This window comes from Apus apus, chromosome 1 (genome assembly GCF_020740795.1).
Source record: "Apus apus isolate bApuApu2 chromosome 1, bApuApu2.pri.cur, whole genome shotgun sequence".
Lineage (NCBI taxonomy): Eukaryota > Metazoa > Chordata > Aves > Apodiformes > Apodidae > Apus > Apus apus.
Window position 1 is genome coordinate 171207086 of NC_067282.1, and position 16883 is coordinate 171223968.

Here is a 16883-nt window from a genome sequence, read left to right on the forward strand (position 1 = left end):
GCAAGTGGTTGATGATGTATTTGTGCCATTAAGCCATTCACTCATGCATTGTCACAATTCATATGAAGACAGGCTTGTTCAAGTAACAGATAATTAATATACTAAGCAAACCCTCCCAAGACAGTAAACTAGCTTCAGGAGGAAGAACCATATATTACTTTCCATTACTTCTTTTGGCAAATCAGTAGCATGAATGATAGTATCAGGACACTTAGTGCAAGTCAAAAATTGATGGTACTGCAACACTCTGCTTGGACTTTGAGAATGTATTTGCTTCATAAGAAGGTAATCGGGACATTACAAACTGATTACTTCATTAGCTACTGCGTAGTTAAAATTGCTTTAGAAAGAGAAATTTTAACAAGATTACTGATGTATTTAGCAACACTAAAACCAGCAATAAAAATAAAAATTAAAATAAAATATAAACGATTTTCAATCATGTAAAAGAAGTCTGCGCATATTTTGATATACAGACTATATTGTTACTGCAATTAACCTTCTTTGTCAGACTGCTTCAATATAAAGAAGTTGAAAATTACATATTCAAGCTAAGACTTTATTGCCTTCAAAATCAAGAACCTTCAAAATGACCAAGTGTTACTGATGTAATATTGGAAAAAAAAGTTCAATTTATGCACAGTCTGAGAGCTCAATTCTTTGAAACTTTTGCACGTGTTTTACTGACACTTGGTGAGACTGTGGATGTGAATGAACAAATGTACAAGCAGGCATTATAACACTCCAGTTAAGACATGATTCCAGTATTTTAAAACAGGTAAGAATGCCATGGCTAACCAAGGAAAAACATTTAACAAACTGTTGCACTCCTTTTGCATAGCTAGATTTTTGTAAGGACAAAGCTCGCAAAGAAAAAAGCTGCTCTTACGGGTGTAAAACTATCCAAATTCCCTTTTAATGTCTGATTCTCACCAAGAAAAACAGGAAAGCAGGTTTTGGACATCAAGGCAGTAAATTTCCTCTTATTTTAAACAATGAACGAATAAATTCTAACTTTTACAAGTTTCTAGTCAAATATTTTTTAAAAAGCAATGGAAATGTTTTGTGTTCTGACCCAGAAAGATAAGCAGGGAATAAGCATCACAAAACTGTCAGATGCTATCACAGTTTACTGCTGTTCAGCTTATACCTAAATGTTTCACCATTAATTATGGAAAATTCTCAATATACTTGGTGCAGCTCTTCTTACAGATGTAATATAGCAATTAGAAGTGCTGTTGGACACCACTGAACATCCATGGCCAGGCTTCTACAAGGAAAGAATGAGTCCTGCAATATTTGCTTGCTCTCAGTCTGAAACAAGTAAGTAAACCTGTAATATCCAAACAAAAGTAAGGGATTCTCTTTCTCCTCTCCTACATATTTGGGAGCAGATTCTTTCATTCTGCATCTCTGCAACCCAATCATATAGTACTGAAAGTAGTAACTACTGATGCTGGATAATAAATATACAGTCTGACTAAATTTCCACCTCAGTTTGATATCTCAGTCATAAGTTGGCAGTGGGTGTAGTCCCTTTTCAAGATCTGACTGTAACTTATTTTTCCAAAATTCAGTTACCACTGAGGCATGATGCTGCCTGGTCTACTGATCTGCCTTCTAAATTCTCCTAATAGCCATTTTTAACCTTTTTAAAAAATCATGCCTGCAGGCAGGATTCTGAAAAACCTATTTTATTTTAAGAACCCGCTTATTCTGTGGTAAGCAACAAGATTTAAGGGAAATTCTGAAAATGCCGTACTTTAAAAAAGGAATTCTTAAATTCAGTCTGACAACCTGGAGTGCAAAACTTCCAGCAGTCAAATGATTGCAGACAACATGGCACCAAATATGGAGAAGAACTTAAAAAAATACCATGACTTTGTTTTCTCAAGTAAAAGCGAACTAACAGTTTGGATGTGAAGATAAATGCATTTCCACTCTGTCCTATCTGTGCTTTTATTCCCTAGTCACACTTGTTTAAAAATATTTCATTTAAAACTGTTCTGTGATGATGAGAGTCATTCCGCTAGACTCAAAGGTAATAGTGGTGGTTAAAGGAAGTCCAAAACACCCTTTAAAGACTATTCATAATGTTTAGAGTTCTGCAGGTCCTCTTGCAATAGAGCTTAAATTGCGTTCTGAAAAAAGGGCAATATTCAAAGCAAACAAGTATCAATTTCATCAACAATACTTTTTCCTTTAGGATTTTGTCAGAGATCCTGCAAGGGGCCACAGGTAAATCTATCCTAACTTTGACCAGAAAAAGATATATATTTCTTTCATATTTACATATGATACATATTTACATTTTTTTTAATACTACAGTTGTAGAGGGAAAAAAAAAACCCTGGATACAGATTTGTTATCTGCTTTTAAATGTCCCTATGTTGTTTTTTTCCCTATGAAAAAATTTACAAGGCCTCTTCAGGTCCTTTGAAAGCTAAACACAGTCCACGCTCCGCAGGCCACCATCCGTAGTCAAAGCACCGAATCTAAAATGAAAAAACAGTATATTCTTAGGTGGCTGACTAGATTAGAGAATCAATCTTTAACTCATTATAATTTCTGGGTTTTTCCTTTTCCTTGCCACATGCCAACACACGCACTTGTATCTAGCCTCGGTATGTGAAAAGAAGACAGAAGAGAGAACACTATGCTCCAAGAATGGGACTGGGGATGGGGGAACAAAACAAAATCAATTCAGCTGGGAGCTAAGCTCAGCTCTGCCAGCAATTTACCCTGACGCTTTCAGGAGATCATTATTTGTAAATATTTTATCATCATCATAGGAAAAAAATAAAAATCAGTCTCTATGTGATAACAATATCCTTTGAGGAGCGTAAGGAACGTGTTTGGCCTCTTTCTCTTCACTTCATTTAAGCCATATGAAAACTGCAAAATCATTCCTTCAGATTGATAGAATCCCATGGTTGTTAAAAATTACGCCTAAAAGTGAGGAGTTCAAAGACACCACTGGATTGCTGCAATGGTATTTTGTTTAAATTCAGAATTAATCTGTCTTTTCAACAGATATTTCATTAGCTAAACATAAATAACATGAAACAAAAATGCCATGATTGCTGTGGCAGAATGATTTTACAGTAACATTTCAAGATTTTGAATACTCTTCGTTCGTAGGTTACACCTCAGATTAACAGTTCAAAATACATTTACAGTTAAAGAGATTATAGAATTGTCCCTTAGTTTAAGTTCTGGATCTACAAAGTGCACCAAATTCAACTCATTCCCAGTACCAGCCCAAAAAGGGAAAACAACTGCTTGCCTTTCTAAAATGTGATTGTTCTCAGCCAGCTCTTTAACAACGCCTTTCATTTCCTCCTTTAGTTTCTTCATACTGCAGTAACAAGAAGTGAAATAAAATTTACAGTTTGTTCAGGGACAGTTACCTGATGTGAGCACTGACCACCACACAGCTTTCAGCAATGTGTCACTACATACAAAGTAAGGGACAGATGACAGATTGGTTATTTAATAAAACTGATAAATGATCTAGCAGTGTCCCTACTCACTTGCAAATCTGTACCACCACTTCAGCAATGTACATTTTTTTTCTGCAATATACAATTCTTCATCTTAATACAGCAATAACTAAGTCAGCTGTAAATATTTTTTTTTCAACTTGCCAGTAAAACAGATACAGAATATTACATCAACCCAACTAAGAAATTCTCACCCAAGTGTCATCTCCACTAGTGTGTTTGAACTTGGATAGACTGTGTTCATTGTATGTTTCATCCCAGTGGAAGCTGCAAACATTTTCTGGGGCAGAGCATCTTGTAACTGGAATAGAATAAAAAAGGAAACATAAATTACAATATAAGCTGTCATCTTGATGTCAACTTTAAAATCCTTCTGTAAATGCCCCATTGCTACAATGCCTAATAAAATCTTTACAGCAGTATGGCAGCTGATATTGCCCAAGCTGAGAACATCATGGCAAGTTTTCAATTGACACAACCTGTAATTCCCTGATTTGTTTCATCTTCTTAACTGTCTTACACTTTCAAAATAAACTCTCAAAAGGAAGAATTACGTGTTTGTTATGTCTGTAGATATCATAAGGCAACAGGATCTTAATTAATAACTGACTTTGGTAGTGCTACGAAAATACAGACAAATAAAATGCTGCTCTCTGCCATTCCTTAATTACTTTTACACCTATGCTTTTCTTTTGTTACATTTCCTTTATAAAGAACTGTAATTTTACTGCATTGAAAATGCTCTCATTCTCTCCATTTTGAGGTAATTCTCCTAAGTTTGCATCCTGAAATGTTACTGTCCAAATGAAAAAAAAAACATTTTCTTTCACGTCACCAGCAGCATTAGTTTAGAATGTACCCTTAAGCACGTATCCCCTAATCCTGAATATGGGAGTAGTGTTTTTATGCTTCATAAGAATATTAAGATAATCCACTAGCTGCTCAGATACTATGATGACAGTTACACAGAACACTTTTCAGTGAACCCACATCCATTTGAACAGTTCTTCTGGGAGGAGTGCTAAACACTACCAGAAAAACCAAACCCCACGAAACCCCCCCTCAAAAAAAACTTAACAAAAAACCAAACAACAAACACAAAACAAACAAAACCCCCCAAAAACCCCAGCAAGTGAAAAAATTAAGTCAGGATTAAAGAAGTCGCTCCACTCTTTACACCACTTCAACATCAGCAGTAAAGCTACTACAGACCAAACACTACATCCATGCAGCCCTGTACTTAGTAAGCCTGCATTAATTGAAGACTCACTACAAACAACACTATTGGCATTAAACCATGTCAAATAGTCTTTTATTTATGCAAACATTTTACATGATTTGAAAGCATTCTACCTCATTTATATAATCCTGGTATTTGGATACCTCTTCTTCAATATCAAAACACTGGTTGGTGAGAGCCAGTAACTGTTTCCTTGTATGAAGCATTTTCCTAAAAGAAAAAAAATGTTCTTTTAAGAGCTTCCTTTACGAAAGTGATGCAGCAAACTATGCCAAATATTAAAGAAATCAACAGCTTGCCTTGCCCAGTCCTCAGCCTTGTCCAAAAATGTCTCATACTTGCTGACACATTCATCTTTGAATAGAGCTATGGCTTTTGTGGCATGCAAATACAGCTTCTGCCTGCAACACAGAAACAACCAAAACAATGTTCCACTGCTTTCAAAACCCCACTCCTTTAACTTACTTTCTGAAGGTCGAAGTAGTATGTGGATTTAAAATCACTTCAGCCACCTTTATTAATGCTGTTGAAATATATAAGAATTCAACATGCTACAAAAATTGATAGTTTGTTTAAAAAATGTTCCCTAGCAGGGAGAAAAACAAATGAAGCATTATTTGCAACTATTTGTGTATGAACAAACGGTCAAATGTCTTCTCTGAGTCAGTACTTAGCTGAGCAGGTATATTTAAGGAAAAGGGATTCTAAAGGGAAAGGACATAAATCCTTATTATTTCTTATTTGCCTTCTGCAGTTATTTGGAACTTCCAGCACATATGAATAATCCTTTCTGCTGAGTCATGTACATGCAAGAAAAAAATCCAGGATTTTTGTATCAGCTGAGAAAGAAAGAAGAGAAAGAAACAAGCAGATAAGGACAGGAAATAAAAACAAAACCAAATTCTATTAGGTGTTGCAGACAATAATCCCAGTGTAACTGCCTTACATGCTATGCATTGCACCAGTAAGCAAAACTAAGGGATACTGGGGCACTACAGTTTAACACCTGGTTCTGGTATTTTATTAAGTCTTAGATGACAGCAATTGGTTAATCAAAGTCTGGCTAGAGTGTAGCTGGAGTGTCATCAGGCATGCACACCTATCATTCAATCAGAAAAAAGTCTGAGTGCTATCTAGTGGTATATATCACAAAGGCAGCCTCTATTGTTAATGGCACACAGTTCTTAACAAAAAACACTGTCATTTCTCTCTGGGGTTAATCAAGTAAAGTAAGTTGTAGTTAGGATCTCAAAGATACCTGAACAATCCCAAGGAGACACTTGTGGTAGAAAAGATACCAGTACTCAAAACCATGAAAATGAAGCCTATCTATTTATTCATATATTAATGCAAGGACACAGTTCAGGCAGTAGAAAAAGCCCTACAATTTATTTAATCTGCTCAAGGGAGCACAATTTTAAGATGAGTTATGCATTTTGTCCCAATGTTTGCCTGCTTTCCAACCACATCCTTAAGAACATATGACAAAATTATCACCTACATTATCTCTCACGTGAAGGTCAGTCCCTTGGTGTTGCAGGGCAAGGATGCGTCCAAGTCTCTTTCAATTTAACAAGAACTCAGAGGCTTCCTGCCCATCTTCTGGCAACCTCCCCTGCACTTGGCAGTTACGCATTTAGCTTTCACTATGGGAAAACCAAGTGTCATTTGAGATGCACAAGGGTATCTTTTCCTGCTGTTTGCCCAGAATGGTGTAGATTTCCCATTTGTCTTGTGCCCTACCTCCCAGTCTTCAAGCATGTCCCAGATACCTTAGGGCAGCTTAGTACAGTGTTAGGCATCTGCGTATGAAGAACTGGATCAATACTGAGGCAAGTACAGCAGCACGAGCTATTCAAGAATTCATAGAGCCAGTGGAGCCTAGTGGGAGTCTAGACAGGCAGGTTACACACAGACACCTAACGTGGCCACCTCTCACAAGTGGCAATTTTGAACAGGCATGGAGAACTCAATTAAAATTTATTTTATATGTTGTATTTCCTGGAAGATTAAATAGTTCTAGAATTTCATTCAGCTAGCCCACACTTTATTAATCTGTAGAAAATTATCTCCACCTTAGTTACAAAGTCACTTCACTCTTACTAAGGGCTATTTCCTCCCTAAAAAAACAGGGAATAAAATGTACTTCCTATAAGATAGTTACACCAAGGTAACAAACAGGTATTTCACATGTACATTTTGAAGGTCTATCAGTGAAGAAACTCCACTGCCAGAAAGCACCTCACCATCGTATGCTGACACCCCTATGTATTTAAGATAATGAAAGGAGTTTTTTTACAAAGAAAAGTAGAATTCTAAAGAGGTTATAATTTACAATAAAAATCAGCAGAAGAGGCTACTGGCAAGAGCATCTGAATGACCTGAAAGCAATAACAGTATTTCCCAAAGGTAACTTCAAAACTTACTTGTCAAACTTGTGAATTTGTTCTTCATTATAAGCAAGCCCTAGGATCAGAGCAGATGACAGACATTACTGGTTTAGCTGTATAGCTGATAGCTGTATTTAAGTAAAACTCCACTAAGTTTACCCACTTCCTATATGGTTTCCTTCTCTTATCCTGAAAGATAGAAGTGGTCATTTACTCTTTTTTTCCCCCTCCTGTCTTGCTTGCAATGCAAATGTATGAGTTCAATAGTGGTGTTTCATTCATATGGGCTTCACAACAGTATCTTATTAAGACAGACCTACAGACATATTCACTGCTGCTGACTAAATCTTCGTTCCTACCACAAATATCCTAGCGGAACAAGGACTGACCTATTCTTTACATAACATATGTTAAAAGTGAATCAGTTAAGTTACTTACTTCGTTCTGCTTTGTCTTTTTTGAACTGATAATAAATATCTGTGATGGAACACAGCAGCACCCGCAGCCTTTCTGGACTAGAGTGACAAAAGGAAGGAAATGGGTTATTATACATATAAACTTAAGTACCTATTAATTTTTTGAACTAAATGTAGTATTAAATATATATTAAAACAATTAATACAGTTACTCACTTTCTGTCTTTTGGATGCATGCCTTCCTGATTTGCCCAAGTGTCAGTCAGTAAACCACCAGGAGAAAGTTTGGTTTTGATATCTTGAAGACTAGTTTCTATTGTGCCCTGAGAGCTGGAGAGCTACATAGGAGGAAGAAAGTTCCATCTTACTATTGGGTAAAGTGAAAAATTACTTGAGGCTGAAAACAGACTGAGCACGTTAATACAAGAGACTCATTTGTTACACTGACCTTCATTAAAACAATATGCCAAATTATCAGCCTAACTTTGCTAAAATCAAATAAAGCACAGAATTATTGAAGAAAGAATAAACTTTGATGCTGACATTTCTGTTAGCTAATATTTACTTTCTTTCAACAAAAAATTTCTAGCTTTCACATATTCCCTGTTTACTCATAGATTTGTTCTTTTGGTTTGTTAATAATTCATATCATGACTATCCACAAAGTTCATCCCTTTCTTTATCCGCAGCTCATACAACCTTCAAAATAAAAATGAACTAATTAACTTCTGCTTTTAGAATGGAGAACTTTATACCTGCTCCCAGGATGCCAGTGTGTAAAGTTACTTTCAATTTTTATTTACTTGTCTGGAAACACGATGCAAATTTCCAAGCAGATCACCCTGAAGTATGTTTGTGTATGTATAATTTTAGAAAGCCAACAAAGGAGTTTAAAATTCTTCAAGAAAAGGGAAAAAACAAACTAAAACACATTTTGTAGTTACAATTTTTTGTTTCGGTATTTTAGAAAATAATAAGGTTTTTTCAGGAACTTATTATTTTCACTACACTAGGCTAATAAAAGGATTTATTCTGCTTTCAGAAAAATGTGCACATCTCAGCATGGGCATTTTAACAACATTTGGCAGTCCAAAAGTTACTCTGAAAATTCAGAGTTGTTATTCACAGAAAAACCATGTGTTAGCATGTATTTGGCTTTTTCCTTAGAAACACCATTTTAAGAAGGTTTTACAGGCTTTGTAAGATACTTACACGCAGCAGTTTTGTGTGTATCTCTGAAATTTCGTCCACTTCTGATGCTTCCAAGTTGATCTGCATCAAATTCTCGTAACTGACCACAAAAAAAACAGAGTAAAAAAGAAAACAACCAAGCAGTGAATACACTAAAAATATTCCTTGAATTCCGAGTGTAACAGTAACTACCTTTTCTTTTATATAAAATACAGTATCTGTCAAGCAGCAACCATGAAGCACTACAACCTTAGGTTGCCACTAACAATGGAAACATTTTAGTTATGAAAGAAATTCCTTGAGGTTTTTTTCCTGTATTTGAATTGTTGAAAAGAAGTTTGAAACATCCATTCCTGACTTCTTCTGTTCATTACTTGTACTCAACAGGCAATGGAAAACTGTTTCTTCTCATCAAATAATTTTTAAAAGGTTACCAAACTAAAATGACTTAAAGTAAGTCAATGACACACAACAAACTAATACTCCAGTACACCAAAATGCTTTTCTGTGGAAACTTATTGGAAAGGCTGAGTTACCAAAACCTTGGGTTGGCTGAGTTACCAAAACCTTAAGGCTGGGCTAGTAGCACCATATGTTCATACTGATACTTTCCATATGACCATAGCTCAAGTGCCAAATAAATAATTCAAGATTATATTTTTCCTGTCTGAGGCACATTTTGTTTATAAAAACATCATCAAAACCAGCTAAGCTGCTTTCAAAGAAAGCATATTCTGTCCTATTTGTTTACCTTTTCAAATAAAAGCTTTGCATTGTCATGCTTTGAAGCACAGCCTTGAAATGGGAGGACAAACAAGAGGACATGCCCTTTGCTAACTCCATAAAAGTCTTATAAAGTCAACTGAAAATCCCACTCTCTTATCAAAAGAGGCCAAAAGGGCACATGCAAACACAGCAAATTTCTGTTCATATGAGAACTATTAAGAGTTCACAAGTGAACACATTTTTTTTCCAATTGCTGTTCTGAGATACTGCTGAATTCACTACAACCACAAAGCAGAACCTAGAGCGGTTTCTTCTAAACTCTCAAGTGGTTTTATCTGTGGGGACCTGAGAGAATGCAGGAAGACACTACCTAACCTAAATACAGGCTGAACGAGAACCAGTCCACTCAACTAGCATAAACTGTCTTGAATCACAGTCCTGATGATTTGTAACTACTGTTATCTTGCTAGTTATCAGCTATGCTAGTTTTACTTTTTTGCTTGTTCGTTAGCTTCTTTTAAAGCCCAGGTGTGTCATCCTGTTCGTGTTTGGCAGGCACACAGAAAATCTGACAAATCCTTGAGTACTCATAACAACTACATACAAGCTGCTTAATTCACACAGGCACAGCAGCTCCAACATGGCCCAAGTCTAGTCTTTAGTCTACTCTGCACACCCAGTGGCTCTACACGTGTGCAATAATAATCTTGTGGGCATTTGCACTTTCAGAGCAGCCTGAAAGCAAGTTTATAGAATCCTATGACCAAGACAGCCTCTGGGGGAGGCTGGCAGTAGGTTGAATAGAAAAACAACCACCCATAGCAGCCTATGAAGAGCTCGGGTTTATAGTTTGTATCAGATTGTGTGAGAATAACACACCTTAAAGAGTTAATGCTAGTTTGTGGAAAGACTGAACAAAATACTTGCAAGGACACTTTAAAAGTGGAAAAAAATGTGACTGAGAATTGGACATTGAGTGGGATTTGGAGATGAAACAAAGATAAGGAGAGAGAAAAAATGAAACTTGGAGGGAGAATTCAATGGTGCAATCTCATCTCTTACAGACAGCACTTGACTGGGAGAGGCAGGGCAGAAAAGTCTGATAATCGGAAAACATTTGCTTCCTTGGAAAGGAAGACAAAAGAAATGTCTTCTGTGGTCTTTGAAACTTGGAAATCTTCCATGCTACAAGATTCTTTAGTTGCTCCTTATTATGAATGTTGTCAGTTTTAAAGAAAGAGCTCTTAAAAACTCACTACTATATAGATCTAAATGAGTCCACATGGACAACAGTGAGATTCTGTGATATAGGTCTCAGCTATTTGAATTAACCAAAATAAACAAAACCAACATAATAGTCAGGCACTTTAAAAAATTACACAAGTAGAATTTCCTGTGCAGTTTACTTTAGGTATCCCGGTGTGCATGCACTGTGATCTAGTGATAACCTGCAGATTCGGGTTTTAGTGGGCTTTTTGGTTTATTTTTTTGTGTGAGTTTTTTTTTTCTCTTTTTTTTTTTTTTTTCATCTGTTTTGGGTTTTTTCTGCATTTGTTCTATGTTGTATTTCAACATTAGAATTCCTTTCATGCAGAAAATGCTATGGTCTGAAGGCTGTGAAAGGAGTGGTATTTAAAATCTTCCTTAATAAACACATAGGAGCAAACTCAGTGACAAAAGTACCAATGAAAGGAAAGCTACATCATTCTTTGTCCAGGCTCCTACTACAGCTTCTAAAGTCAACAACAGCACATGAGCTGTGTCAGAAAAGAAAGGAGGAAATGAACACATACAGTTACTACTCAATAGTAATTACTTGTTCCCACTAGGTTAAGCAGCAAAATTAACACTCTAATGTAGTAAAGCATATAACTAAATCTCCTTAACTCACTGCCCTCAGCAAATTCATGCTGATTAAAATTTAATTTTTATACGCAAAAACACTGCAAATAAGCATAACTTAAAATGCTGCTGTCATCAAAGATGACAATGAAAAACCAATACATTCAGTGTAGTGCTTCTACTTACATTTTCTCAGCTTTCTCAATATTTCTGCTGCAGAAATCCAGCCTGATGACAACCTCTGTCTTTTTATGAACCATTTCATTGTAATCATCTTTGATTATTTCACTAAAAAAGGGAAGCATTAGTTTATAAGAAAAGTATTTAACTAACGTCTTACCAGCATTCACAATATACCTCCAGTAATAATTGCTAGTAACAATTGCTTTTAGTTAGATATATATTAGTATAATCCTTATAAAACCATCTTGTGCAAGCTGCTCAACTGTACCTGCATGTTACCAGAGGTTAGACTTGTATTATCCACAGAAGACAATGAAATTGCAAATACCTAAACCTTATTGCCCCCCCCAAATATTTTTGTTTCCTTAATCACAGAAAGAAATAAAAAATTCAGAAAGCCTATTCATATTCAGTGAGTAAAGAAAACCTCCCAAGATATGGGAAAATCATGGAATTGTGTTGGTAATCAAGGGATATCTCAACTTTAAAAAGAAAGTGCAATGAAATTCAAAGAATTGCTTACATTAGCCATCGTATTCCTTTTCGCATCAGTTCCTGGTAAAGTAGCAAAGAACTGGCAACTCTACAGGCATAACATACAATACCTGTTACTGCCTGGTGGAAAAAATAAACATTAGTGCTCATCTCATTTTCTCTTAGCAATTGTTTCAAGTCAATCACAAAAAACCAACACAGATTAATAAAGGAAAGAGCAACATGAAGATGGTAGTTTAAAATGTATAACTGTGCCCAAAGTTTAGTCAGGAGATAATCGAACACTCATTATGGAGGCACAGCGAAACATGGTAGTGAGTTTGTCCAGTTATGCTGAAATATCTGTTAGGGATGGAAATAAGTCTCTTATAAGTAAAAATTACACCACTTACTCTCAGGATTTACTTTAATTTCTGGAAAGTCACAAGTGCATTTCTTCAGTAGTTTAGGAATTAAGCACATACATCAAAAGAAGTTTGAAAAAAATGACACATTTATATTCTAAGGTTAGGGACCTCCTTCCTTCACTTAATTCCAGTTACATGTTTGCTGCATTATTTAGAATTGTGGGCAGAACTTCAGAAATTATAATTTACAATATTTTAAATAATTAATATTAACTGATGACTTTTTGTTTATTAAAGACTTCTGGTATTCAGAGATGTGCTCTCAGGGCTACCATGTCTGAATACAAGGCTCCCCAGCAGCTGGTATTTTACAGGCATAGTATCAACAGTGGTCACAAAGTCAAAGCATGGCCATACATCCATTAAGTAGTTTTAGAAAAATGACCAAGAGAATGAAATAACCTCTACTTGCTTCCCACAGATTTTGAAAATTTGCAAGTGAGTCAACAGAAATTCCACTCTTCTGCAGAGTCCTAGAGACTCTTCATTGAAAGATGAAAGATACTTTTCTTATTGCAAGTTTTGCACCATCACAGGGAATGCTGTGAATCTTCTGGCTCATTTCAGGAGTCCAAAGTGGCAGGCTCCTCTCCCCTATCACTGAATTATGCAGTAACAAAGCACTTGGAATTCAGAAGACTGTTTTTTGAGTTTGTGCTTTTTATTAAAAAAATAAATGTCTTTTGTATATGAAGTATGGCTTCAATATGCTTTTGGAGCCCTTATTAACAAATACATTTCTGTCAGTTCAGATCCTCACTAGCTTATTAAAAATTGTTTCATTAACTTTATTCATCTGAAAATCAAGTAGCTTTCATTTTTATATCATTATCTGAGACAGGTACATAAATGAAAATAAGAGTTACTCACTTTAGCCATACTGGCATCCCCATCCAAATCATAATGTTGATGTACTTTAGGAAGTAAAACTGAAACATAAACAAACATCAGTATCAGCTCACCTACCCACCTCACCCACCTAGCTCACCTGCAGAATTTCTGCATGAGGGGCAGCTGGCCTGAGTAGTCAATATGTGGGACATACTGACAAAAGCAACACTGACCTCTCAACTGGAGGCACGTCCTCCACCTCATCCCTTAAAAAAGGGCTCTGGTGTAGGGGCCTCTATAAGCCTCTCGATAAATGGAAATGCAAAAACTTTTTTTTTTTTTTTTCTGTTCTGGCATTACCTTATCTTCTAAGCTAAGGTAATTTATTAAGACCACCTCTGCTAGCTGTTTAACCTGAAGGTTAAACACCTTCAGGACAAATTAAAAAAAAAAAAAAAGCAAAGCTTGAATTTCCACTTAGTGAGCAATGAAAAAAAGAGCCAGCTTTGAATTACATTCTAATAATGTTCCTACTTATTAAAAATATCACGCTTCAAAAAATTTCAGAACTCCATACACACCACTAGACCCTAACACACAAATAGTCATGCTCACAGCACTATGAACATTACAAGCAACTACTGTTTCTGCAAAAACTTGCTGGATACTCAGAATTTTTGAAAAAAATTGGACTACATACACAGAATTTCAGGTATTAACATAAAATTTTCAAACACTACTCCTAAGACATAATAGACATAAAACAATAATTAAATAACAGAAAGTATTTTCAAGAGATAGCTATAAGAAAGGGGAAATGACCTTCATATACCTTCTTCATAGATTAATCCGACAATGTTCACAGCCTCCCTGCTTACTACAAAGATAGGATTCTCCTCAGTCGTTCTGGGGAACTGCTGTGCCAATCTGCCAGGCTCTAGTATGAAACGCCGACCTTCATATATTAGTTCTTGATTCTGAGATGGTATTTTTGTCTGCTTGTAGACCAACTCATGAAATATAGCTGCTCTATAATACAAATAATATATTCAGTAGTAGTTAGACTTGTTACAATAGTTCAACAAATCAGATTTTGTATTAATTAAATTAAAATCCTTTTTAAGCTGGTTTTACACCTAAAACTTTTTTACTTTTAGGCACAACAAATAGCAGCACATTGCCTCGGGCTCCAGGTTGCTTTGTTACAAAAATAAATGCTATTTCCTGCAAAACACCAAACTTCCTTTTCTACCTCCGGTTTTCCACCAAAACACGTCTGTGTAAACAAACTTCCTTTGGCCTGAAATTTGGAGGTCAGTAAAAACAGGCAACACCAACTGAGAGGAAGGAGGCGTACATCAGTTTTCTCAGACACATCCATTTCTTTAACAGACGGTCTCTCCAAGAGAAGTCTGGCGTTTTAGATGTCAAAAAGCACACACTTTAAATTCATCCTGTAAGCTAACAGACAGCCAGATTATCTCCTAAAACAGCAATGATAAGGCAGACTCTTCACTATTTCCAGCAATCAATGCACACAAGGTGTAAGAATTTATAACTAACCCTCCCCCCAAAAAAAACCAACCCAAACCAAACAACAAACAAAACCTCCTACAAAGGAAAACCTGAAGCACACTGACAGTTAGAATCAATTTGCCTCCGGTGCAGCACTAGTACACTGTCACTTCTTAATACTACAGATAGTACATAAATAAACATAAAGGTAAATAATAATACAATACATTTTAGAAAATAAAGTACAAATAGCAATTTGAGCTACAAGCAAGATTTCTCTGCAAAAAATAGTATGTGCACTCTCTCAAAATACAAATAACAGAAAAGAAAAACTGGAAAAGGCCAGAACTGTATTTACACATTTGTGGAAATAATTGTATCTGTTTGTATATTAGAGAATAACACATGCTCTGTTTTTAATTGTAATAAGGCAGAGAAAAAGCATCTATTTTTGTATCAAACCATAAACCAGACTTTACAGCACTTAATGACCATAAAGTGAACTCCATGTAACTCAGGATCCTAAACTGTACCAATTGCAACTTCAGAAGTCCTGTGAGAATTTTATATCAGACACAGATGTGCGCATTTTGTATTCTTGAGGACAAGATAAGAAAAGCAAGAGTTGAACACAGACTCTGGAAAATTACTTTGTAAATAAGTAACACACAAATGTGGGATGAGTTGATATTCATTAAGAACACAGACAAAAAGTAACACATCAAGGATTAAGTCTCTGTTCTGTCACTGATTACGACTGAGTTCAAGATTCGCTGATTTGACCTTCAATTATTAGATTTTTGGTCAACATGCTCCTATTGCACTGTGACTACACAGGAGAATTACAAGCTTTCACTTTCTCAGATAAACTGGCGAGGAAAGATAAACCGAATTTGTAACACTAGTGATTGAGGTCACAGTACTGTTTGCCTGAGTAAGAGCAAAGTAATGAAAACAGAGCAAACTTACGTATTATAGCTGTGGATATAAACTTTGTGCAATGTCATCTGCTGCAGTGAAAAGATGTGGATTATTATTCTGTGCAGTATGTCACTTGTCTCTGCAAAGAACTGGTCAAATCCCCAGCATTTTTCCTGGTCTGCTTCAAGAATATTTGCAAGCACAGGTGTGAGCAGTACTTGCAGACCCCTACAGAACACCAGGAAGAAATAAGACAACTTGGATCTATTCACATTGTAACCAATTGCAATATTTTCACTTATCTCATAAATTTCACTTACAAATATAAATCTGTTATTTATCCCTTGAAGAAAACTCCAGTGCTTTTCACAAGCACTGGAAAAGCAGCATGCAATTTAAAAAGTCTACACTGTAGGGCTAAGGTCACCTTCTACCACTGCTGGGCAGTAGTCTTTCATCCAGCTCATCCTACACACTTACCACACCTTATCACTTTGAAGGAAGCTACTGCCATTTATGGTTTGCTGGCTGAGCTGCTTGTGTGAGCACATTGTGTTGCTTTCAATCAAAATCAGCTGGGTTAGCAAAGATTCATTATTTAAATTGTCAACACTAACAGAATTCATCTTGATTGAGATGGGGCTAAATACATACTCCATGCCTGCAGCTCAACAGCTGCAAAGAAAAAAGTGCAACTACAGCCTTACAGTCATTAATATTCCAGGAGAAAGGCCAGTTTAAATTTCTTGTATTTCCAGTTTGAGAATCTGAATTGCAAGGAAATTCATGGATCCTGCTCCTGTGCTATCATGGACAACTTCTTCAAAATTTTAACTTGATGTACACGGCAAACCTGAATCCAGCAGTAAAACTGGTAACATCCTGAAGCAAACTCCAGTGGCTGACAAGCACATTGACAGGCCCATTAAAGGTCAGAGGATGCTGTGCTCAAACTCACTTACATACTAAACGTGTAACAGTAAATACTGTTTAATGCTACTTGAAATTATTACACTCAACAGATTTTTAATGAAAAAAATTTTTTCCTTTATCACTTCAAGTATTTCAATTATATGGAATAAGCAGAGGAAATAATAAAAAATATATATAAATTGCAAGTTCTGCACACTATAAACTAATTAATTGGTATAAACCAGACTTTCACTCTGATCCTTACGGATCTACATATTTAGCTTTCAGAAAAGCTTGTTTTTAGAACAATT

The 16883-nt window shown here is 35.9% G+C and overlaps 1 protein-coding gene across 4 annotated transcripts in view; it reads right to left on the reverse strand.

Moving 5' to 3' along the window:
- The window catches only part of TBK1 (TANK binding kinase 1), a 27546-nt gene continuing 10663 nt past the window's right edge, over positions 1 to 16883 (reverse strand). For 3 of the 4 annotated variants that reach the window (XM_051624298.1, XM_051624306.1, XM_051624307.1), the window contains exons 8-21: positions 15709 to 15888; positions 14057 to 14253; positions 13264 to 13322; positions 12015 to 12106; positions 11495 to 11596; positions 8762 to 8840; positions 7766 to 7887; positions 7572 to 7648; positions 7170 to 7209; positions 5043 to 5144; positions 4857 to 4953; positions 3698 to 3804; positions 3287 to 3358; positions 1 to 2495 (exon numbers count right to left, since the gene is read on the reverse strand). In XM_051624298.1, coding sequence (XP_051480258.1) covers positions 2444 to 2495; positions 3287 to 3358; positions 3698 to 3804; positions 4857 to 4953; positions 5043 to 5144; positions 7170 to 7209; positions 7572 to 7648; positions 7766 to 7887; positions 8762 to 8840; positions 11495 to 11596; positions 12015 to 12106; positions 13264 to 13322; positions 14057 to 14253; positions 15709 to 15888 — 1378 coding nt within the window. In that variant the 3' untranslated portion in view covers positions 1 to 2443. Of the gene's footprint in view, positions 2496 to 3286; positions 3359 to 3697; positions 3805 to 4856; positions 4954 to 5042; positions 5145 to 6244; positions 7210 to 7571; positions 7649 to 7765; positions 7888 to 8761; positions 8841 to 11494; positions 11597 to 12014; positions 12107 to 13263; positions 13323 to 14056; positions 14254 to 15708; positions 15889 to 16883 lie in introns of those variants that run through there. The other variant, XR_007889982.1, reaches the window with a different exon arrangement.